At 44.2% G+C, this 25,929-nt stretch overlaps 1 protein-coding gene across 1 annotated transcript in view; it reads right to left on the bottom strand.

Moving 5' to 3' along the window:
* The window catches only part of Ush2a (usherin), a 681,657-nt gene that overhangs the window by 25,821 nt on the left and 629,907 nt on the right, over positions 1–25,929 (bottom strand). Inside the window, exons 63-64 of the mRNA XM_034512972.2 lie at positions 23,145–24,664; positions 19,066–19,387 (exon numbers count right to left, since the gene is read on the bottom strand). Coding sequence (XP_034368863.1) covers positions 19,066–19,387; positions 23,145–24,664 — 1,842 coding nt within the window. The remainder of the gene's footprint in view (positions 1–19,065; positions 19,388–23,144; positions 24,665–25,929) is intronic.

The following is a 25,929-nucleotide window of genomic DNA, read 5'->3' as shown; positions in this document are numbered from 1 at the left end:
AGTCTAGATCAGGTCAGGATCTGACCTGATCTAACTCACAAGGGTGGAAGATATGTTGAGTCAACTGTCTCAGCTGAACATGTTCCCTGTGATGGGCTGGGGAGCAAGACACAGAAGGCTGTCTCCATGACAGTAGGGCTTCTGCCAGCTAGTGTCCAAGTCAGAGTACCACCCAGACTGTTCTTGTCCCCTCTGAAAAGGCCAAGGTCAGTCATACAGTGGGGCAGAAGGCTAGATTATTAATGAAGAGATCAGATGTCAGGCCCCAAGAGGGAGGGTGCCTGCCTTGGTGAGCTGGAGATCGACCACTTGAAAATGCAACCTTCTAGAGTTGCTATGAAGAGGCCTTTCACGGCAGAAGACGGACAGATTCAAAAATACGGTATTCTCGGAAAGACATAAAGTAGAGCACAAAGGTCAGTATCAGATCCGCTGGCAGGAACGGGCTCTTGGCAGTTTAAGAACACACTGATATTAATCAGGGTCATAAGAAGGAAGCCCATAGGAGGAGTTTGATAGAAGACAAATCCAGCAAATAGCTGAGTGCCCATGGAGACGGCTGCCATGCAGGTGAGAGGCTGAGGAGAGATACAGAGGAGAAAGGACCACTGAAGGAAGCCTAGGGAACAGCCTAGCCCAGGGCTGGAAGAGCTCACTTCTCTTTTTTTAATATTAATTTAAAAAGTGAGAACACGGATGGGTTTCATTATGGTGTTTTCATGCATATATGTTATTTTTTTTGTTTTGTTTTTATCTGTGCTTCCCCACTCACTGCCCTTCCCTGCCATCCCGTCTTTTTGCTGGGCCACAGCCTCCCTCGAAATAGTCCCCTCTCATTCTTCCTCCTCTCTTTCTTTAGGATCTGTTCTTCCCCATTTATGGTCTTCCTTTAATATGTTAATATTCATCATTTGCCGTGTAGGTCCACCATGGGGTTTTAGTGCTGCTGGGGGGATCAGCGCTACCTTCCTGTGCTACAGGCTTTGATCAAGTGGAGTCTTACTTTCAAGATGTGATATAATCTAATAATTTTACTATGAATTGTGTATGTCTGTTTGTCAGAGTGTAGGTATGTGCCCATGATTGGGGCTTCCTGAGGAGGCCAGAAGGGGACATCAGCTCCCTTGGGGCTGCAGGCAGAGGTAGTTATGAGCGGCCCTGTGTGGGTGCTGGGAACCAAACTCCGGTTGTCTTTCCAAACTTCATATAGTTAAAAACTAGTGGACCTCAGAGTCTAGGTGTTGGTGCATTTGGGAATATTATCTTCTAAAATATAGACAGTATAGAATTCCTGTCCTAGCAAGGAATGCATGTAGGAGCTAGTGTTCTCTCTCGTCTTTGACAAGAGACCTTCAGAACACATTGCTCTTCGCCCCCCCCAGACTTCCTTTTTAGTATTCAATCAATTTGAGATCAAAATAGCATTCATATAAATCAACATGCTTATGCAAAGCAGGATCAGCCTATTTACATGAGCTGCAGTGAAAATGGAAATGGTTACTGTGAAGAGAAATCTGACAGACTGAAGCATGGTGGGGCTCACGGGCAGGAAAGGAGCCAGTGTGTGTTATAACAAATACCAGAAGACAAGACAGAGAAGCTGTGATGGCCACCTTTCTCAGTCTGCTCTGACCCCTTTCCCCTTCCACACCCAGTCTCTGTTAAAAAAAAAAAAGTCTATCATCAAAAATTCATTATCATTTTTATTTATGTACAGCTAAACAAGGCATGGACTAAAATATAATTGCAGATTCATAATAAAAATATTAACACAGATTATACCTATGATTTCTTTTAGAAACAGTAACTGAATTTGGTAACACTTGACACTGTGGCATTATGGGTTATTGGGTTTTAAATGTCTACAAAAAGTTCATATGTTGAAGGCCTGGCCCCAAAGCACTCATCTTCATAGGTGGCAGCTTTGGGAAGAGACTGGATCAGCCCACTTAGGGATTTGAAACTTAATGGGATATTGGAAAGTTTGGGAGGCAAGACCTAGTCAGAGGAAAGTGGTCATTGGGGAGTGTCATTTAAGGATATATTTTATCTGGATCTGAAGACCCCCAAACTCGGGAGATCCTTACTCAAGTCTTGGGAAATCATGGCCACCCAAAAATCGCAAGACACTGTACCTGGATGCAATCAGTAGAGGTTTATTAGGGAGAGTTGGCCAGCCAAGGTCAATTCGGTTCACTCTCGCAGGAGTTGAACTGACAAAGCCAGTCAGTCTGAGAAGGGTTTTTAAAGGGGGAAACCACAAACCTGGAGAGTGAGGAGGGGGTGAAAGGTTACTAAGGAAATATAACAATAAAAATAGTGGAGAATTCCAGAGGAACGCAACCTAAGTGAATCAGGATCATGTGGAAAACACTCTGTATTCTCAAAATGTGGTCTTGCCCTGTCACTAGCTCAACTATTTCTCAGTCTCACCTAGATGGCTTGCATTTCTCTTTGTGGTTAGGAATGTGTCTTCCAGCTTTGGGCCTTCCCCACCCACAGGTGGGTTCTTTTCCCAGAGGCTTGAGGAATGTTAATCTAGCAAGTGTCCTCTGACTCAGGGATAATGTATTCTTCCCGGAATGTATCCGGGGCAGTGAAGGCCTGAAATCTTACACTCAGTTCCACTTTCTGGAACCTGCATTCTTTTGCTCAGGTCTAGGGGTAAAGAAAAAAGCCTGTATATATTTTATAAAATGGTCTTTATAATTTTTCACTCTACAGATCCCTTATCTTTTAGTCCTGGCCACTTGCTCCACTGTGGCCTCCCCACAATGGCGCTGTGTTTTTCTACAGGCTCAGAAAGAACGGAGCTGGGTGGCTATTCATGTGATTTCTGAAACAGCCCACGTAAATATTGCCCTCTGTAAGTTACTGTTAGTTCTGAGATTCACAAGAGAAAAACCAGTTCCATAATTTTGAACCAAATTTGAAGCACACTTTTAATTAGATACTGACCAGGATGGGCTTTGGTCAGGACCACTCCTTGGAATTCCCAGCTGAATGGCCCTGAAACATATGTTACAGGGGTTTTTAAAGGACAAACCCATATGGCTTTGTTTTTATCGAAGAACTACAACTCCCAACATTCCAGGAAATAACCTGATCCTTGGGCTGGTGGGGCTTTCAGGTTAACTTCCAGTCTTATAGTTTCTGCAAGCATCTGTTGTGCAAGGAAGCTGACTAACATGGATGGAAAATGATGCAAAGATTATGGTCAGGAAATTCTGAACAGTGTATTGGTTTGATTTTGGCATTTCATCCTAGGAGAGAAATGTGGGACCTAATTTATTCGAGGCAGGGATTCCACCACAGAATTGCGTTCTCCAGCTCCCTGGCCTTTTAGCTTTAATGGATCAATATGAACACCAAGAAAACCAAGTATTCTCTGAACAGATATGGTGTTACCTACTATGAATTCCATAATGAAGAGTGGAGATAAAAAACTGTGCACACCCAGGGCATCCCCTAATATACTGGTTCATCCTCAATAAACAAACTAATGGTGGTTACAGTTTCCACTGAAAGGCTCATTATTTACGTTTGATACCACTTTATATCTGTGCATGTAGTGAACTTGACCCCACACATTACAGTTTAGAGCCTCCCAGTAGGGAACTCTTACAAAGGAGAGGAAGTCAGTGTGGATCAAGTTGGGTTGCTTTTAATGTTTCTGTTGTAACAATGGGAAATGTTACAGTGCAAGACTTAGAAAAATGATTTTAATAAATAAAAATAACTGAAATGTTTAGCTGTCGAATCTGTACCCCACAACAATCAGCACGGGGATGATGTCAGTTTGCTTTGTTACCTAGATGTACACACAGGGCTGTTTTTAGTGCACTACGTATTTAATTGTAACTACCGACGGCTACCATCCTTTTTCTTGTTGTCCATTAAAAATATGAAGGTCTTCTTCAATTTACTCATTTCCCTCAAAGACTAATTACTGTGTTTTGCCTTAAATAATTTTGATGATGTGAAGTGTGAACACCTGCCACTAAGCTGCCATTCCCCGCAGAGCTGTGAATACAGCAAGGACTTTTTGAAAACAGAACTTGTCTTTCAGAGGAGTAAGCCAGGAGCTGCTGCTGTCCAGAGTCTTCCATTTCACTTTGGGTCCTGGCACCAGCATTTCTGGTGAGAGGACCTAAGAACCAGGGCTCTTAGAATACCTCCAGCTGATCCTCACATCCGATATTCTTTGCAAAATACTATAGGACCAAGAACAGAAATCTAGGCATAATCATGTTCCAATTTCTTTTCACAAAGTGTCTGTTTAGAGCATTTTCTTAGTTAGCGTTTTTACTGCTGTGAACAGACACTATGACTAAGGCAAGTCTTATACAGGACAACATTTAATTGGGCTGGCTAAGGTTCAGTCCATTTTCATCAAGGTGGGAGCATGGCAGCATCCAGGCAGGCATGGTGCAGGCAGAGCTGAGAGTTCTACATCTTCATCTGAAGGCTGCTAGTGGGATACTGGCTTCCAGGTAGCCCATGCCCAACAGTGACACACCTACTCCAACAAGGCCGCACCTCTTAATAGTGCCCCTCCCTGGGCCAAGCATATCTGCTGTGTATTAATATCCTACCATCTTTGAAACATACATGAGTATATGCGTGTGTACAAGTCTGAGGTAATATCAGGTGTCTTTGTCAATTACTCTGCACCTTAATTTTTGAGACAGGGTTTCTCACTTGAAGCTTGACTGGCCAGTGAAACCCAGGGATTCTACCTGTCTCAACAGCACTAGGATTGCAAGTATGTGGTACTAAACCGGCTGATATTTATTTATTTCTATTTATACTAGATTCTAGAGGATTGAACTCATGACCTTATGCTTGCATGATGCATACTTCACCAACATTGATGGCATCCTATCACATGGTTCCTTTCGGAATGTTTCACTGAACAGCATTTCAATCATTCCGAGGACAAGTTTATTTCATGTAGCAGCAAGGAAGAGACCTCGTTGTTGATACAAACCAGAGAATGTAAATACAGCATTAACAATTCACATCAGAAATTAAAAAAAAAACAAAAAAAAAAAAACAAAGCAGAACATGAGCAGCCATGCCAGTCATTAATCAGTAGAGTAAATAGGTTGCATGTTAACAGGCAAACAATTAAATTATTTGTTTCCCAGGGGCATGGAATGTGATTGTTATCACGCTCCCACGAGGGAGACAAATAGATATTAAAAGGGTCTTTCCAATACCTGTATTGGCTTGGGCCAACAGCTAATTCAATAGATTCGATCACAAGCCACACTTCTTCCATGGCTTCTGATTTATGGCCTTGGCGCGCCTTAGTCATCAGTCAGTGCAGTTTGCTCCCCGGCACTCATAAATTATGCCTCATAAATAAAAAGATACAATCAAGGAAATCCTGTCAGTCCCTCTACAGTCTTGGAGTACGTTCCCTTGGCATACGCGCTAATGCTTTCTTAAGGGGTAGCTTGCCGTGGGTTTTGAATACGTTTGAACAGTAACGTGCCAGAATGGGCTTTGCCAGAGCTGTGGGTAGAGAGGCCCATGGCTGGAGGGAGAGAGCAATAAATCTGCAATTACAAGACTACGTGATCATTTTATTTTGTGAGCAGCCTACAGGCTCCCGCCAGGCGGGGCTACTTGGCGGGTTTTGTGAAGCTGCCCGCTTCGCTTCATTCATTATTTACCTGACTCTCTTTCATCATCCAATGAGCTTTGCCCAGTACCTCTGCCAGATACCTTGCTGAATCTCTGAGAATCTCTCTTGTACGGGGGTCCCTGTATTCCTGGTTCCTTTCATCCCCCATACTTTGGATCAGGCAAGAAGAAATGTGATTTTAATTGAATTCTGGGAACCGGGGGAAGAAGGTGACAGAAGCACCTTGCCTTACTTTCTGCTGGCACTTTTGAAATTCAGAGATATGAAGTGACTAAGGAAGTTAGGAGCCATTTCCACTGTTAGAAATGGCTGTCTACTGCTCCCACTGCGGAGGCTGCTGCTGCACTGCTTGGGACTGCTTGGTAGGAGGGGCCACAGCTATGAGGTGGGACAACTGGCTTAAATACAGTGCAAGACACAGAATTAACCTTAATCCACTCCATAAGAATGAAGGTTTGGAGTGTACTGCGTGCTAAGTTTTGTGCTGCTTGCCTCTGTCCTGCTTTGGAGGAAACAGGAACTAGGTATCATGTGGCTCTCAGTAGCAATGCACAGAAGGAGAAGACGGTTCCCTTTACCCTTTAGCTAGCCTGTTACACGTGCCCTCAGGTGTGTCTGACCCATGGGCCATTCCTTCCTTGAGAGGGAAAGTGACCTGACACACAACTCTAAACTTCCTGAAAACATAGTGAGATTTTTGTTGTTGTTGTTGTTGTTGCTGTTGTCACTGGCTTGTGTTGTTCTCTAGCACGAGCTTTGTAGCCGAGAGGAGAGCATCAGGTTACAGTGCCAGGAGGTTGGTCATGTCTCTTGTACTGAATCATTTAATCAATGTATTTAACCATTCCAACAGTGCCATACAGCTGGCATGAAACCCCCACTTCACAAGAAAACTGAAGGGTGGAGAAGTGCTGCAGTTTGCTAAGTATAAGGGCAGGCTTTCCAGTAGAAACATGTAATATGACCCCATATTTAGGGCTCCTTCATACATGACTCTATGGTGGTAAATTTTACCTGTCAGTTTCACAGCATCTAGAATGACCAGGAAATCAGCCTCAGAGAGGGGTTGTCTAGGTTGGGCTGGCCCCTGAGCATGCCTGGAGGGAGTATTACCTCTTGCTCATGTTCAGGTTGGAAGACCCACGCTAAATGTGGGTGGCATCATCTCACAATTAAGACTTTGGACTGAATCAAAAGAGGGAAATGGTTGCAAGCTCCACCTCTGCATTTTGATTGGAGATTTCATCATGTTGAATAAAATGTCAGCTGTACCCCAACTGGTGAGGCCCTGAAAGTATTCACAGTCTCCACAGTGAATGGTTAGAGCAAGACGAGAGTGTGATCTCCAGGGAAGGTAGACTTCACTGGGTATTATAGTTTGAATTCCAATGCTTTGATAAAACACCCAGAGCAAATGCAAACTGTGAGGAAAGGGCTTATTTGTCTTATATTTTTAGGTCACTGTTCACCATTGAGGGACACTGGGGCAACAACTCAAGCTGGGGCATGAAGCAGAAATCATAGGGGATTGCTGAATGCTGGGTCACTCTTCAACAATCTCAGGGATCATGCTTGGCTAACTTTCTTATACACCTGCCTAGGGATGGTACCTCCCATAGTGGACTGGACCCTCCTACATCGGTTATCAGTCAGGACAATCCCTAACAGACATGCCGACAGACCAACCTGATAACAGTAACTGAATAACTGAGTCACTGAGATGCCTTTTCAGGTGATTGTAGGCTGTGTCAAAGTGGACAGTTAATGCTAACTAGGACACTAGGTAAGATAATTAATTATCCATGAATTTAACAGCTATTGATCAAGTCACATCTGTGTGGCAGACACTGGTTTCCAACCTGGCATACAATAGTACCAAGGACGGAGGCAATCCACAAGAACAGAAAGAAATGGGCAATGGTTTAAGCTAGGAAGGAACTGATGGTACAGGGTATAAAAAGGTATATATGTGCATGGTGAAATGTCTTTACAGATGTGCTAGTTTGCTTTTCTGTTGTGATGACAAATAACACTGATCAAAACCAACTTCAGAAGAGTTTGTGGTAATTTGAATGAGAATGGCTGCTACAGGCTTTATACTTGGTCCCCAGTTGTTGAAACTGTTTGGGAATGATTAGGAATTATGACCTTATTGGAAGAGTGGTGTCGCTGAAGGGTGGGCTTTGAGATTTCAAAAGCCCCTGCCATTTCACTCTCTCTCTCTGCCTTGTTCTTTTGGATCAAGTGTAAGCTCTCAGCTACTATCGCTGTGCCATGTGTATCTGCCTGCCACCAAACATCCTGTCATGTTGGTCATGGACTTTAACTCTCTGGAACACTAATCCGCAAGTTGAACTCTTTCTTTTGTAAGTTGCCTTGGTCATGGTGTTTTGTCACAGCAATAGAAAAGTAACTAAGACAGGATTTATTTGGCTTGCACTTTCATATCACAGTCCATCACTGAGTAAAGGCAAAGCAGGAACCTGGAGGAAGGAACCCAAGCAGAGATCATGGAGAAATGCTGCTTACTGGCTTACTCTCCAGAGCTTGCTTACCCATCTTATGCAGGACCACATGCTCAGGGATAGTACCACCTACTGTGAGCTGGGCACCCTCATCTCATTCATTAATCAAGGAAATGCCCCATAGACTTCCCTATAGGCCTGTCAAATGGAGACATTTTTCTCAATTAAGATTCCCTTTTTCCAGATGACTGTTGTTTATATCAAGCTGAAAAAAAAAACAACCAGCACACCAGACAACAACAGAAACAACAGTAACAATAGGTTCAGCGAGTATAAGTCACTTGCTAAAGAACTAGTAAGTTTTATTGGACCCCATCTGTGCTTCTCACAGGGATGACATGAAGGAGCTGTGCTATATTAGATCAATACATGAAAGTGGGACCAGCAAGTTACAGAGTCAGGATCTGAGTTGTTCCTCTCCCCCTTTCAGCTGGGTAGTTGGCTAAGTCACTTGAGTTCCTGATAATGCAAAAGAAGCAATAGTACCCACCTTACAGGACTACTCCAAGGTCCTAGGTAGCTTTAATGGTCAACTTTACACAGCCAAGGTTCATCTAGAAGGAAAGCCTTGACTGAGGACTTGCAAAGATCACATTAATCTGTGGACATGTCTGTGGGAGATCGTCCTGGCTTTTAACTGATATGGGCGGGCCCAGCCCACTGTGGGTAGCACCATTCCCTGGGCAGGTGGTTCTAGGAAATCCAGCTGAGCATGAGCCTGTGTGGCCCAACGAGTAGCTGTGCTCCATGATTTTCTCCTTGAGTTTCTGCCTTGACTTCCCTCAATGATGGAATGTGAATTATAATCCAAACAAACCCTTTCCCCCAAGTTGCTTTGTCATGGTATTTGTGAGAGCAACAGAAAGGGAACTAAGACAAATGAGTTAATACATGTGAAGTTCTCCTCATATTTCTTCCTTAGCACAGAGCAAACATCAAAGACTAGCAGTGATCGTCATCATATTGTTCCCACGGAAAGACGTGGGAGGGTGCAGCAAGGCTGCACGCAACTGTGATTCACTTCTGCATTCCAGCTCCTTGCTGTGGATCAATAAGAGTTTTCAAAACCCTTATGACATTCTAAATTCAATCCATGTCTCTTTCTGCAGCTTTCTCTTTGAAAGGTTAAGAATAAAAGCCTGGCTTTCAAAAAAAAATTTTTTTTTTCTTCTTGAGCTGGGCAGATGGCTCAGTGTATAAGAATGTGTCCTGTGCAAGTATCAGGACCTGAGTTCAAATCTCCAGGATTCACATAAAAAAAAAAAAAAAAAAAAACTGAGCAAAGCTGCCTATCCGTATAATATTAGCTTCAAGGGGGAAAGACAGGTGATCTTGACAGCTATTCATCCAGCACCGAACGGTTAGCTTTAGGTTCAGTGAGAGACCTTGACTTAAGGCAATAAGTTGGGAAACAACATAGGAAGACAACCGATATCCTACTCAGGTCTCTGTAGGAAGACAACTGATACCCTACTCAGGTCTCTGTAGGAAGACAACCGATACCCTACTCAGGTCTCTGTATAAGGACACATGCATGTACAACTCGCATACACAGTCATGTGCATGTATAGCACACATGCATACAACATACACACACACTATTGTTCTTATATTAAAATTTGTTCATTAGATGATATTTTCTTTTTCTTTTTTTTTTTAAAGATTTATTTATTTTATGTATGTGAGTACACTGTCCTGTCACTGTCTTCAGACACACCAGAAGAGGGCATCAGATCCCATTACAGATGGTTGTGAGCCACCGTGTGGTTGCTGGGAATTGAACTCGGGACCTTTGGAAGAGCAGTCAGCGCTCGTAGCCACTGAGCCATCTCTCCAGCCCATAGATGACATTTTCTAATGTGCCTTATGATCAATTAAAATTCTCAAAAATGTCACCAAGCATAAGCAAATGAAATATTTGAATAAGTCAATTGGATCCATCAGAGACAGAATCTTATTTCTGGTTCCTATTGCAAATATGTCTGTAGGCATCAAGGGAAGAACTGTGCAGTTGCCTAGACGCTCATGGGCATCTTAATGATCAGATACATCAATGGACAGATAAGTCAATGGATGAGCTACATATCTTTTCAAAGGCTGCAGTTGAGGGCATCGGACTTCCTTACAATCTTGTGTGCTCCCACCTGTGGATTTGATGACTTCATTTGACTAAGGCGCTTATTTAGAATTTGGTGGAACTATACCTTTGGCTTGCTTCAATCCAGTGCAATCTTCAAATTTTCTCAGTGGCTTTTCAGGCATCAGAGAGTGACAAACAAAAGCCTGCTGGGTGATCTAATCCAGGAAGGACTCAACCAAGGAAGGCAATGCAATGGATGGGGTATGCTCTCCTTCCCTCACTCCCCTCCCCCATCTCTTTTCCCTTCCTTCCTTCCTTCCCTCCCTGTGAGATATAAGAAACAGAGCAGTGTTGACTTCTTGCTTCTCAGTGGAGTGGTTTCTGCCAAGCAGCCCTTTTCTATGGAGCTAAGCTCTGTGTGCAGAGAGCCCTATGTCCACAGCAGAACAAATGTGGCCATGAGACCTCGGGGTGAAGACAGCTGTCTTTGAAGAAGAGAGGCCTCTTCTGCTGGGTCTGCTGTAACCTCAGATTTCTTAAATATGCATATTCAGACTTTAAAAATGTTTATAGATACCTTATACACAGGCTTCTTGGCCTTAATAGCTAATTTCCTTCTGGTACATTCAGGGAGTATACTCAGGAACTAGTGGGTGCTGAGCAAATTCCCTGCCATTCAGATACAGCCCCAGCCCTTACTAATCAAACTATATGCTGTGGCGGAGGCCATAGTCTTAGCGTTCTCCTCAATCTTGTAACTGGGTGTGTACCATGACCATGGATGACTTGAAGAGCCTGATGCTTACAATCATTGCTGCTACCTTGAAGGGATTCAGTACCAACACAGACACAAATCTCTGATCATACCTTCGAGATATATCACTTAGTGGAGGAATAAAGAGCCACTGTAAATGTTGGGTGGCACCATTCCATGAGCTGTGTGTGCTGGACAAGACTGAATAAGGAGAGAGTGAGCTGGGTGCCAGAATTCATTGTTATCTTCTGCTTCTTGTCTGTGGATGCAATGCTACTTGTCACCCTCTGCTCCTCATGCTGCGACCTTCCTGCCACTGTAGACTTTATCCCTTGGAATGGTGAGCTGGTTCACTCCTTTTCCTTAGGCTGCTGTACTTTGACATTTTATGGCAGCAAGAAGGCAAATAACCAACACACGAAACCCTTATTTTTATGCTCATTCCACAGAATCAGGGCTGTCAACGAGAAGCCACAAGGGCAGGGACAGTTACCTATCTCCATTCCACTGAAGCAAATCTAGGGTGTTTAATGTTTTATTGCCAACAACCAACCAACAACAGAAGGTTCAGTTTCACCTCAAGTGGACTAGAAGTCCAGCTCTGCCTGTGCTCAGGTGGAAGCTTTCTTGTTTATTAGATGTGTGTGTAACTGTCTCGAAGGCAATGTGAAAGGCTGCCAGTGATACTGGTTTATGAACAGAGCCCTGAGGGAGGGCAGAGTCTCCTCTGGGAATGAAGTGACAAAGGCCAAATGGGATGTGACCCATGCCCTAATGGCAGCTCTGAGTTCCCTGTCTCTGGGAATGTTATTTTGTGTGTGTGTGTGTGTGTGTGTGTGTGTGTGTGTGTGTGTGTGTAAGGGGGGGGTGGAGTTTCGTCCATGTGCACAGGCTCTGCTGAATCAGAACCATGGACAGACCGAGTAAGACAATATCAATAAATCATTTAAAGTCTTGAGCCATGGGAGATGAGGTGGAGGGAGCCCAGTTCTTGTGGGAGAGACTCACCAAACAAAAGCCTCCATGCTGGGCAGAAATACGTTAGCGAGATTAATACCTCATTAAATGCAAGTCCAAAGCCAAACAGAAAACATGCTTGGTAAGACGCTGCTAAATGTGATGTTGGGGATGCTTAGGAAGGGTTGGGTATGGCAACAGCATCAGAGAGCAAGCAAGATGAGGCAAGGATCTGCCACAGAAAAGTACAGACTCTCTGTGATGGGGCAGGAGCTCTTAGCCTTGTGTGAGTGACCCAGTTGAGGACGAGAAACTATGAACTTGGAAGAGCCACCTCCCTCTTCAGAGCCATGTGCTCTTGGTTAGAGATTGGTACAGTCTACGACTGGCTCGCTAATACAGACCAGAATCCTCTTCATAGGTCTGTATAGAAAGACTGGGGATGGAGCATGGGCCTGCTAGATGCGAGCATCTTACTAATATACAATAGTTAATCTCATAATGCATCTGATTATTAAATGATAGAAGAGAGGCCACGTGAAATTCAATGTCCTCCAAGGTTTTTTGGATAAGTAGGTTTGTGTGCATGTACTTGTGTACAAATGTGTACATGTATGTGTGTGTGTGCATGTGTGTTTGTGTGTGTGTGTGTGTGTGTGTGTATGCATGTACACAGGTTTAGAGGAAAGAGCTTAACCTCAGCTACCATCTCCCTACTTTGAGAGTCCTCATCTGGTCTGGAGCTCCTTCGGTAAGCTAGACTGGCTTGCTGGTGAGCCCATGGCATCTGTCTCTCCCTCTGCCTCTGCCTTCTTGGTCCTTATGTTAAAAATGTTCATCTCTATGCCTGACTTTTCTTTTAACATGAGTTCTACAATTTGGACACAGGCCTCTGTGCTGGCACTTACAGCAAACTTTGTGATCCTAACTCTGTTTTAATTTGGAGAACAGAAGTTACAAGAGGTTGAAGAAACAGAGAGCCATAGCCTTCATGGGTGCCTTTGGTATGGGGACAGTACTGGGCAATTCTTGCTTCAGACTGGAAGCATTTCTCACAGTGCCAAGTCGCCTCAATAGAGAAAGTGGACCAAGAAATGGGGTATGCTCACTCAGACAGCTTCATTTTCTCAGCTTTTAGCAATGCACATGGCGTAACAGGCTAAGTTTAGAATGCTGTTGCGGCAGGCTCAAGACTGAAGGGCATTATTAAGGAGGGAGGGTAATAATGATACTAACCATTGTTATATTGGTTGAATGGTTCCTACGTACAGTGTCTTGAGCACAGTCACTTATATGTTGATTTAACCATTAAGCAAGCTTCTGTGTTGTACTTGGTAAAGCTACATAGAAACTAGATAAGATGAGGGAGGTATGAAGAGAGGGACAGAGGGATAGAGGGACAGAGGGATGAAGGGACAGAGGGACAGAGGAATGGAGGGACAGAGAGATGGAGCAGAGAAAGAACATAGATTTTAGTTCTGCCTTAGGTTCCCAAGGCCTGGTGTCGTGTCTAGTCTGTCTCTTGGTGTTGAGGAATTCCTTTAGTCTCCTGTCCAGATAAGCAGGGGCAATTCTCTTGGGTGCAGCATTCAAGTTTAACATGTTCCTTTGTCACCGGCTGAACATAAGCTTGATATCATATTGATGACGTGGGTTTCCTCCAGGACACTAAGGGCTCATAGCTTGTAAGTGAGATAGATTTATTACTTATTTATACATGTAAACTCTGCTGTTTTTATAATTTTAAGATAAATTTGTTAATACATGAATAGGCTAGGTTATAATAAGAGACATCACTGCTGATAGGCCCACATGCTCATTTGGGAATAAAGGAAGCTCTTAGTTAATGTGTATTGTTGGCATGGCTGTGGACACCAAGGCCTTGAGCTCACAGGAAGCTGGTAAAGTACAAAACCCAGCAATGGCCGCTTCTTCTTCCTCTTCCTCCTAGATGGCAGCTTCCTCTTCCTCTTCCTCCTATATGGAAGCTTCCTCTTCCTCTTCCTCCTGGATGTTTAGCACCTGAGGAGTTTGCAAGGCATTACAGACCCCAGCCTTCCTGTACATGTGTCTTTCTGTCCTTTCTTCGTTTTTTTTTTGTCTGAAGATGATCCCACAGGCTCTCTTGTACCAGTACAATTAAAGCTAAACAGTGTCATTGAATGAAAAGGCTTTGAGTCAGGAGTTATTTTGTCAAATTTCACAAGCTGTAGATGACATAGGTCAATCAAGAGAAGGCAAAACTAACATAGACCGTGTTGGTACCAGCCTTTAACCCCAGCACTCCGGAGACACAATCATGCCAATCTCTATGAATTCAAGTCCAGCCAGGGCTACATACCAAGGAAACAAAAATAAATAAATAAATAAATAAATAAATAAATAAATAAGCAAACTCAGAATGATGTGAATTTCTTTGTAGTCTTGTAGCTCACCCTTTCTATAGCTTGAGTGTGGAGGGAAGAACTAAGTCTTATTGTGTGGTGTCTTGGTTCCAGGGTAATGGTGTTTGGAGGTTTAGTCCATTAGCACCATGGTGGGAAGCATGGCAGTGCAGGCAGAGATGATGCAGGAGAAGGAGCTGAGCGTTCTACATCTTGATCTTCAGGCAGCAGAAGGGGACTGTCTTACAGGGTGATTAGTTCCTGTCAGATGGGTTCCTCATGGATGTGATTGGTGCTCTTATGAGAGGAGACTAGACACCCCTTCTGTGTCCTTTCCCCCCTGCCTTGTTCTTCTCCCTCTCCTTTCGGAGATACAATGATAAATAAGATGGTGTTTTGTAAAGCAGCGTGCTCCCTCACCAGACATGGCAGCTATGGGCACCTTACCCTTGGAACTTCAAAATCTCCAGAATGGTGAAAAATAAGTGTTTGCAGTGTAAGTCCATGCTCTGTGTGCTGGTTTGAATAGATTTGCTCTCTCTCCCCCATAGACTCATGTGTACTGCTTGCTTGGCCCACAGGGAGTGGTGCTATTAGGAAGTGTGGCCTTGTTTGAGTAGGTGTGGCCTTGTTGAAGGAAGTGATTCACTGTAGGGGTGGAGCCTTTTCCTGGCTGCCTGCAGAGGACAGTCCCCTTCTGCTGTCTGCAGATCAAGATGTAGAACTCTCAGCTCCTTGTCCAACATCATGTCTGCCTGCACACCGCCATGCCTCCCGCCATGTTGATAATGGACTGAACCTCTGAACCTGTAAGCCAGCCCCAGTTAAATGTTGTGGCTTATAAGGGTCACTTTGGTCATGGTGTCTGTTTACAGCAATGAAACCTTAACTAAGACAGCCTGTGACATTCTGTTACAACAAGTGTAAACTAAGACAATGAGGAAAGGCATGAATGAAGAAGCTAAATTGCTCCAGTATCCAAAAGACCAGATGCCACTGTCTCTCCTTCCCCTTCTAGCTCAGCACCTATACTTTGGTAGGTTTGGTGGAGACCCACAGTGCCCTACTGAGCTCTTAATCTATCTGCTTTGGTGGGGACTATAAGGATTCCCCTCTGTGTTTCCTTCACAGTCTTCCCTCCATCCTCTTCTTGGAAATCAACACTGGCTGGTCAGAAAGTGGCAGCCTCCAGGAGGCCCACCCTTGCTTCCTCAGCTTTAGCCCCAAGACCAGAGCCTCACGTCAGTGAGTCCGAATGTCTCCTGCCAGGTTGAGCTGTAGATTTTCAGTTGCCCAGTCACTATGCACCAGAAGACTTTGACTGTGTTGGGGGGGGGGTGCTTATTGCAAAAAAAAAAATCTGTCAGTGTGGGGAAGTTTCAGGAGAGCTAATTAAGTCCCTGTCAGCACGAGTCAGTGAAGGGGAGCCCTGGCAGGCCCCAGCAACTCCATGGTGAGTCATTGCCTTAAGCAAGAGTATGAATATGAATGCAGAATTACCTGGAGCTGCTCATTAGCCAGACATCTCTCCCTGAGGTGAAAGCTAAAGTGCAGGGCTGGGGGCAGAACTCAGTCTAGAAGGCTTGCTCAGCTTGCATGTGTAAAGCCCTGGGTTCCACCCTCAACTCTGCACAAGCCTGGGACAGCTCAGGAGAGAGGCACACACCAGGCTTCCCCTGAAGTCGGTGGGAAGACCACTGTCCTAACTGGCTTACTCGTCCAGCAAGGAATTTCTGCCAGAAGTTTGTAGTATAAAGAGTACAGGTCAGCACAGTCCAATTGGGAAGTGTTCAGAGCAGAGAGTGGTCTAGAGGAAAACAGTTGGGCTTGGAGGTATCTCATGGCTCTGCCTGATAGTCTTGTGATATTGGTTTAAGGGGGAGGTCTCTTCCTGGAAAGAGTCCATTCAGCATAGAGGCATGAAAGCACACGTATGGGGTTGAGAATCGGATTCCGGCAGACAGCCCTTTATTTAGTACTCACGAGGACTGTTGGATTTCTAATAGGACTTGGCATGCATTGTTCCACAAAGCCACCTGCCCATCCCTGTGGAATAGAAATAGGTATTCCTATCACCCGCATTCAGGTTTTATTCCTCATCTATTTGTTTGTTTGTTTTTACATCTTATCTTTCAGTGTTAGCCTCTGCAGAATCTCGGACTCCCAGGAGCTGTGTTGAGATGGAAATGACTCAACTTTTCTCAACGTGTTATTTTACTCAGTACTAACTCTTATCTCCAAAGACCTAGAGGGACACACCCAAACCATATGACGATGACAGGGATGCAAAAAAAGGTTTACAAGGAAAACATAGTTTGATTGAGACAGGAACTTCTGGAGTGAGTCCTGACCTCATTTCTTCCCCTACAGGTAAAGAGTAGAGGCTTTTTAAAAAGAAGGCTAGGGGTGGGATCCCCTTTGTGGGGCTCACCTTTACTGTCAGCACTTGGTGATGCAGACGAAGGTGGGGCAGAAGGATGGAAGGTTCCTGAGTTCAAGGCTAACTTGGTCTACATTTGAGTTGTAGGCCGCCTGCGGCTACAGAGAGACTCTATCTAAAAGACGACCTAGAATAAGTCGGCTGTGATAGCTCACACTTGGGATTCCCCCAACCTTGGCGAAGTATAGGAGAAGAAGACTATGACTCAAAGTCAACAGGAGTAGTTATAAATGCAGCAACATCGTGTGAATCAGCTCACCTCAGCCTCTGACACGGGTCCTCTGATCACCCTTCACTCCTGCTAAGAGCCCTAACTAGAGATTCAACACATGCTTGGAACTTAAATGCCTTAAGGAACTGAGACTTCTGTAGATGTGTGGTCCTGCTTTACCCCGGTGAGACAGCCACGCTGAGGGAGCTGCAGTCAGTAGTTTACATTCAGTATCTTGGAGTGTTTACTGCCATCTAAAAAGTGGACCAGGTGATTGAGAACCGAGTAGTATTCTATTAGAGTGGCAACAATAGGTATTTGTTCTTTACGGACACAAGCCAAAATCCTATCCTAAACCTTCCAGTTTGCTCTGCTTTCAATTTGTTTTGGAGGGCTGAAGAGAGGTCTCAGAAGTCAAGCGGGGTTGAAATACTTTCAATGGACCTGAGTTCATTCCTAATATACACCTTGGACAGCCTACAAGTGCCTGCAACTACAGTTCAAGTAGATCAAACGCCCTCTATTGGCCTCTATTGCAATCACATCACACACACACACACACACACACACACACACACACACACACACACACACACACACACAGAGAGAGAGAGAGAGAGAGAGAGAGAGAGAGAGAGAGATCTACATAATTAAAAACAAGAATGTAACAAAGTGTATCTCTAGTTTGCTCTGTAACTGTGTCAGCATTATCTAGGTGGCTATCTTATCATAAAACTATTTCTCTAGAAACATTTATGTATAAATGGTATAAATAAATAAATACTATAAATAGCCTCCCATCCATTCAGATTAGATCTTGCAACCAAATAGTTGGCACCCAACCAAGAGGACACTTTTGCTTTTAAGAGAGTTTTTAGATTTGTAATTACAAACAATAAATTTGGATTTATGTTTTATGTATTTCTTCAATTCAAGAGTTGATTTATACTTCAATGCTAACTTCTTCAGGCAATTTGTATAAATACAATGTTGTCTTGAGATACCCTTTTCATGCATAAAATGTTACCTCTAATCAAATCATCACACTTAATTGTATCTGTCATACTGCTAGAAATTTTATTGTTATTTCTGATTTGATTTTCCTGCCTCACCCTCTGAAGTGTTGGGATTACAAGCAAGTGTCACCATGTTGTGTTACTACAGTGCTGGGTCAGAACCTGGGGAGTCTTGCCTGCTAGGCAGAGACTCTGCCAACTGAGCTACAGCCCTTTGGACAAGCTTTCATGGCTTAGTCTTTTTTATCTGAAGATTCTTCTTGGTATTTGCCTGACCTTCAGGGCTTATCCATCAGCAATCTTTGAACTGCAGGCTAGAGAAACTAAGTCTGGCTTAAGTAGAGGAGACACTACGGGGGCCTGTGAAACTGAGGAAACAGTGGGAAAATAAATAGTGCTTGGAAACTGGGGAAGAGAGACCTGGAATCTGAGCTGAGGGGTAATTCCACCAAGACTTCTGACTTCCGCCTTTGAAAATTCCAAGCAACTTAAATTTTTTCCTTGAGCACCTTGACCAGCGAGATCTGCCACTCTTTTTCTTCTTCTTCTTCTTCTTCTTCTTCTTCTTCTTCTTCTTCTTCTTCTTCTTCTTCTTCTTCTTCTTCTTCTTCTTCTTCTTCTTCTTCTTTCTTCTCCTCCTCCTCCTCCTCCTCCTCCTCCTCCTCCTCCTCCTCCTCCTCCTCCTCCTCCTCCTCCTCCTCCTTCTTTTTGTTACAACCCACAGGTTATTTTCCTAAGGATGGTTTGAGGAATACTTACAAGCAAGGGAACACAGGTGGAAGGAAGCCTGATAGTAGAAACTATACGACTCACAAACAATCTATCTGCAACCTACAGAAAAATCAAGCATATGGACCAAGGACCAGGAAAATTAAGAGGGTAAATGGATAGCCTTCCTCTGCTCACCAACTGCTTGGAAAGATTTAAAGGGTATTACAACCTTCTCTGTGAACTTACATCTCTTTAAGTGGCTTTTGGAATTGCAAGGAACATTGATGGGTCTGCACCATCTTAGCTTGAATTTTGTAAGACATAGGGCTCATACCTGGTATTCGTACTCCGTGAAAGGTAATAACTCCGAGTCCATAAAGGAACTTAAGCTGCCATTGTAGATCAACAGTGGACTGGACGTGCCAGGCCAGGTTGCTCTTTGTCTTCTGTACAATTCAAAGCATATGATTTTTCCATTTGGCTGGAGTGGCCCTGTCCACCACACAGCTACTATAGGCTGGAATCCTCCTGCAGCTGTCTGCACCTCCAGATGTGGGGCTGGCTGCATCAGAGGTGGGACCTCTGAGGTTTGGGTAGATGTCCACTCGCTGGAGGTACAACCGAGGGCAGTGCAGGCTTGAACACGCACTTCATACCTAGAGGAAACAATATAGAATCACAGGTGACTCTTAATTCTGACTGGGCCAAGTTTTTAGAAGACCACATGTTTTCAGAAGAAAAAGAAAAGAGTTTACGTTTATTTGTATGGACAGTTAGCTTTTAGATAATAATAATGTGTATTTTTATGGAAAGTTTTGAACATTTTCAATCTTCTAAGTTTTAAACTCAAGGGAAAGACCTTCATCTGTCTGGTGAGTGGTCAATTTTTGCCTAAAGACAGATGTATGGAGTAAAGAAATTCTTGGTCTTCTCTGCAGCATGAAAACTTGGTTACTGTGAGAGGTACTTAACACAGCTTTGCATGCGATCCAGATTCCTCCTGGGAGCCAGAGCCCAGCCATTCCCTGGGAATACTTTCAGATTATGAAGGGGCATTGCCGAGTTATGGTCTCCGTGGTAATGAATCTTCTCACCTGATACCTGACATCTTAAAACAGGCTCCCTTGTCTCCCGAGAAGACCTCTGGGGGGCAAAGTTAACCCCCTGCACACTAGATTATCCATCACAGAGACACCTTATCACTGCCCAGTCAAGCTCCAGTAATCAATTATGTTTTGCTGTAGAGCTGGTATCTACTGCTTGGAAAGGTTAGATTTCCATAGCAGAGCCTTTTTCAACGCAAAGGCCCTTGGTTAGTGTGGAGTGTCTCAGCTTCCAGTGAGCACTTGCTGCTCTCTCCTCTTGCCCAGCTGACTTCCTGACACACCAACATTCCCTCAAGAGTGGGAGCTATCTGTGATTCCCCCTTACTGTCCTCGGATCCAGTTGTCTCTTTTTCCCCTTCCTCTGTGCTTGTCCCTGTTCTGCTCTGGCTTGGTTTCTGTTCTGCATTTCTGCTGTCTTAACTACACTTTTCGTTTCCTATGTGACTCGGTGATTGTTAGTGTGAGCTGTCAGCTCACAGGATCTGGAAAACACCTCAAGTGAAGGGCCTCTAGGCACACCTATGTGGGGTCAAGGTTGGTTACAGTCACTGAGGTGGGAAGACCCAGAAACAAGAACTGACAATACCATTTCCTGGGGTGGGGGTCCTAGACTCAACAAAGAGGAGAAAGTGAATTGAACCCTGGGAACCCATCCCACCCTGCTGCTTGACTTTGGATCTCCTGTGACCTACACTCCTGCCACTCTGACTGTCCCACCATAATGGACGGACTCATCTGAGAGCCTGCATGTGCCCTTTTACTGTTATGCTGGGTTTGACTGGTATTTTATCACAACAACTCAAAATATACCTAAAGCAGACTTTTTTCATCCTCTTCACCCCACCCATTGTCCCTCCTGTCTTATCTTCTGTCTTACATGTCTCTAGTAGGCTGGCATTGCCAGTTGATCAGGGAGCAGACCAACCACCGTGTATATGTATGGTAGGTCAGATTTCTAAACAAAGCTGTCAGGTCAATTTTGATTCTCCACACAGGGAAGGAATTTCTGGATTAACTGTGGGTAGTTTTAAAGTCCTAGGTCAAGTGAGGGTTGCAACTTGTTTGGTAGAATGCTTGTCTAGAATGAGTGAAGGGCTAGCCCTGGCAGTCCCTAACTGAGCAGAGTTGGGCAAGCCTGTAATCCCTGCATGGAGGAGGTAGAGGAAGGAGGACCAGAAATTCAAGGCCAGTCCAGGTGACATTAGACACTGTCTTAAAACAAACAAACAAACAAACAAACAAACAAACAAACGCTGTCTGCGGTGGCACAGGCTTGTAGTTCTCGTACTTGGAAGGTAGATTAGGAGAATCAGGAGTCTAAGATCATCCTTAGTGATATAATGAGTTCTAGTCCACAGTGGGCTACATGAGACTCTCTTACTGTTGCAACAGCAACAGTAGCAACAACAACAATGTCAAACAAACAAAGTCCTGGGTCACTTTCTTTCTACTGGCCATCTGGGATGACAAAGATCAATGCACTAATTTTCATTGTATCTAGTAAATATTAATATGATTTAAAATCCACAGAAACAAAAAGGACAAGAAACTGATACAACGTTGATACGTTGATACGTTGATACTCTGTTACAGTTGGCCAGTGTCATGGTGTCAGCTGACGATCAGGACTCCTCCATGCATCCCTATGTGTCCTTCCTAGGATTACTATGTTGGTCTTTGTATGTATTTATTTTCTCTAGAAAGTATGATAATTTGACATCTGGGAAGCCATTTTCTCTAGAAATCCTTTTAGATATCAGGGCTCAAAGAGGGGGAAGATGGAAATGATTTTGATACTTGTGTTTCGGTCACATAAAGAGGAAATTCTGACAAAAATGCAGGGCTCCTTGCCAACATGGGCTTTTTAAATGTCCCGAGATAAAAGCCAACTCACATAGCATGTAGATTAGCTGTGGAGAATACCTGAAGAGCTTTTAATTACTGTTTAATATTTAATATGATGCTAAATAATTTCCCTGAGTAGATGCATAAGACCATGAATGCTTCATTCAAACAGCCCTATACACCAGAGATAATCGTGGCGGTGTCTAATCTACACACCAGGACATCATAATTATAGCTCAGTTTTACCTGTGGTGGCTGGATAGCAATGCCTTTGCAGACTTCAAAATAGTTTTTTAAAAAGTGATTCTACTGATTTTACTAAATTTTCCACACAAAATGTCTTTTATTACTCTTTTCTGTGGGGATGTCAGGTATCTGAAATGGGATGGGGAGGGGGAATGCTTAGAGGTTCTGAAGCTTCAGAAACAGGGTTGGTATAGAATACCTTAATGTATCTCACAGAAGCCAGACAGGCTCTAGGACAGCACATACTAGCAAAGTGTAGCCATCTGAGCAGTCACAAGTTCAAGACCGAGGGAGTCCTACAGAGGATACTTCATTCAAGATTTCATTATCCCAGGAAGTGGGGCGGGGGCTACAAATTCTGATACAGTAGACTTCTGGCTGGTGCATTTTAGTTGTGTGTATGAATGTGTGTGTGTGTGATTGTGTATGTGTGTATAGGTATGTATACACATGAATATGTGTGTATATGTATATGTGTGTATATGAATATGTATGTGTATGTATATGTATGTAGATGTATAAGTTTTATGTGTCGGTATGCATGTATGTGTGTATGGGTATTTATGTCTCTCTCTGTGTGTGTCTGTGTGTATGTGCATATGAATATGTGTGTGTACATGTGTATATGTGTGTGTGTGTCTATGAATATGCATGAGTGTGAGAGTGTGTGTATTTGTGTGATAGGTGTATGTGTGTGTGTGTGTAAGCTAGAGAGTGGACTGCGGTCGTCAGTCACTCTCCACATTATTTTTGGAGAACAGGGTCTCTCCCTGAATCTGCAGGTCATTGACTCAACCAATCTGTAGCTGGCTGGTAATCTGGTGGTCTTGATTCCACCCCACTTGTGTGCCCACTAACTGAAGTTATATGAACAAACCTATCTGTTTCTGTGTGTGCTAGGGATCTAACTCAGGTCATCATGTTTGAGTGCCAAGTGCTTAACCCACTTAGCCATCTCTCCAGTCCTGCTTTCAGCTTAATAACCATTCATGGCCTGCAACTCAGGTAGGGGATTGGCCCCATGTGTTCAGGATCTACTCTAGGCGACAAATCGCCAACATTTCTGGAAAACTGGAATCAAAACATCACCTGCAAGAGTTCTATTCTTCAGAGGCTGAGAAAGCAAGCTGTTAAATGAGAATGGGAGAAGTTGCCTCATGCATCTTGCCTTGACAGGACAACGACTTGCTTCCAGAAACCCAGCTTGGCTGCTTACCTGTGAAATGGCTTCAGGTGCTTTACTGTGAGTGACCGTGTGCCAAAAGAACTGTGCGTTGTGTTAACGTACATGGTTTTGATTTCTCCTTCAAACAGCTCACGGATGAAGAGAGTATAGTTGATGATCTTGCCGTTTGTCCTCACTGGAGGGTCCCAATCCACTAAGATCTCAAAAGCATCCCCCACATGCAGCTTTGGGGGCTGTAAACCTGAGGGGGCTGAGGGACTGGTTTGACCCTTGATAAGTGGGCTCAAGACGCTTCCCTGGCTGTTGGTGGCAGTCACTGAGTAGCTGTATTCGACACCTGGAGTAAGGATAAAATCATGGTAGCGAGTTTCCAGCCCTACATACACAATGGCTCCATCTCTCCGGAGCTCATAACTTCTAATCTGGCCATGGGGGTTTCTTGGAGGTGTCCATGTAATTTCTATTGATTCTGGGCCTGTGACATGCAGTGTTGGCGGGTCTATGTTCTCTGGCGGGGCCTCCATTGTCCAGGCGGGTGTGGCCTTACTAGCAGTACACCCTCTGCTTGTGCAGGCCACAAGGGAGATATTGTACTGAGTAAAAGGCTGCAGGTTAGAGAGCAGAAAGGACAGATCCTGCCCAGCCAGGTGTTCCTCACCATTGCACCGGAGCAAATATTTAGCAATCTTTCCATTTGGGATTGACGGCGGGGACCAAGAAACATTTATCTGGTGGGCACTGATGGTCCAAAGAACTGGAGGGCTGACTCCGGACGGAGGTGCTTCAGGAGTTGTGATGTTGGTGGGATCACTGGTACAGCAACCACCACCGGTGCAGGCCAGGATTGCATAACTGTACGTTGAGGAGGGAAGCAGCTGGCTATCCGTGTAGCTGAAGGTGCTGGCATTGAATCTGACAGCAGGGGATACTCCATTCCTTTGAAGTCCGTAGGACTGGATGACGCCATTAGAGCGTTGGGGTGGAAACCAGGAAATCAGCAGTTGGAGGGGACTCATAGACACATAGGATATCTCTGGTGGAGAGAGGCCATCTGGGGGTGCTTGCAATGTTCTTACCACATTCCAAGAGCTACAGGTGTGCCCTGCAGAATTCCAGGTGCAGATTCTATAGGCATACTGCCTCCATGGCTGGAGGCCTGTGTCATTACACACCCATTCGTTCCCTTCCGTGTTGTATTCCGTGTAAACAGTGTTCCTGTCGTCTGCCTGCAATGTCGTGTTCCCCCAGTCCTCTCCCTCCAAGCGTCTGCGGATCACTTCATAACGAATTATCTTCCCATTGGGGTTAGCCGGCTGAGACCAGTGCAGCCTTACATTGGTGGGCTCCACAGACTGGATGGTAGGAGCCATTTGAGAATCTGGAGGGGCTTCCTCTGTCCAGACAGGTTGGGGCACTGAGTGAGCACAGCCTGCTGCTGTGCAGGCCTCCAGGGTCAAGGTATAGAGAGTGAAGGGGGCCAGGCGCCTGAAGAGAAACTGCAGACCCAGGCCAGAGTACTCCAGGAGCCCATCGCTGAAGATGTTGTATGTCTGCAGGAGGAAGAGAAGAGGAGGATGTCAGTGCTATGAGGTCCCTGTAGCTATTTAGCCTCTCTAAACATTCACATGCCTGCCTGATCCCAGTGGTCCTAACCCATTAGCATTCAGATGCTGACTCTAGACAGGGAATCTGCCATAGCTAATGTACAGTCCACAGAAAACTTGGATAACATCTAAGCATTGGCCCAGACCTCAGGCTGTGAAATGCTACAGCTCGCATGATTCTCTCATGAGGCTTGAAAAAGAAGAACATTCAAATCTCCTGTTTATGGACACCTCATGGCTTTGATCTCATCCTGACTAGGGTACATGGGTTTATATGAGCAATCTGCCTTCCTCCAAACTTTCTGTGAAATGGAATTATACTGCTATCCGTCCTTGTTACAGGATGCGAGGGTGAAAAATCTACGTCTATATGTGTATGTGCGTGTAGACTCACATTATGTTATACAAATATATACATACTTAGGCACATCTATCTATCATCTATCTATCTATCTATCTATCTATCTATCTATCTATCTATCTATCTGTCTGTCTGTCTGTCTGTCTGTCTGTCGGTCTGTCTATCTATCTATCTATCTATCTATCTATCTATCTATCTATTATCTATCTATCTATTCTATATTTATCTATCAATCAAATATATGGACATACATTTACATAGTTTTAATAATGATATGGGAGAGTGAGATGTTTTTGAAGTTACAGAAGAATCAATTGTTTATTTGGTGGCATTTGCCTTTAGTCTGGTCAAGCCCATCTGTGCTCACCACGCCCAGAGTCTTAACCTCTGCGGCAATCATTTGTAATTACAAGGAACTGACAAATACTATCTGGCTGGTTCGTAAATCTCTATTAGGTAATCATCGAATGGTAGCCCTATTTCCCCCGCTTTGCATTTGCCCTTTTATTGTCCAAGCTAATTCTTCTATATCTTATCCTCTCCCCACTCACTGCTAGCATGCTGCTGTCCTGGCCCTCAGAGTTGGTTGCTGACATCCTTGCCTACTCCACTGAGATGTTGATGAAGTTAGGAAAGCTCACTCTCATATTGCTTTCTGTTCCCTTTACACTCCTGTCAGTCCTGAGTGTGATACTCGGGCTGTTCTCTGACCTACGGTATCTTTACAGTCTGGTGAGAAGACACATTGAAACAGCCATTTTCTTAACCTTCAGTTTTTGTACTCAACAAATTACACAGCTAATACTTTATTATAAAATAGTGTTTGTGGGAGATGATTTTGGTCCACTGA

This window comes from Arvicanthis niloticus, chromosome 10 (genome assembly GCF_011762505.2).
Source record: "Arvicanthis niloticus isolate mArvNil1 chromosome 10, mArvNil1.pat.X, whole genome shotgun sequence".
In the NCBI taxonomy this organism is placed as follows: domain Eukaryota; kingdom Metazoa; phylum Chordata; class Mammalia; order Rodentia; family Muridae; genus Arvicanthis; species Arvicanthis niloticus.
The sequence above is the reverse complement of the archived record's forward strand: the minus strand, read 5'-3'. Positions and strand labels throughout refer to the sequence as shown.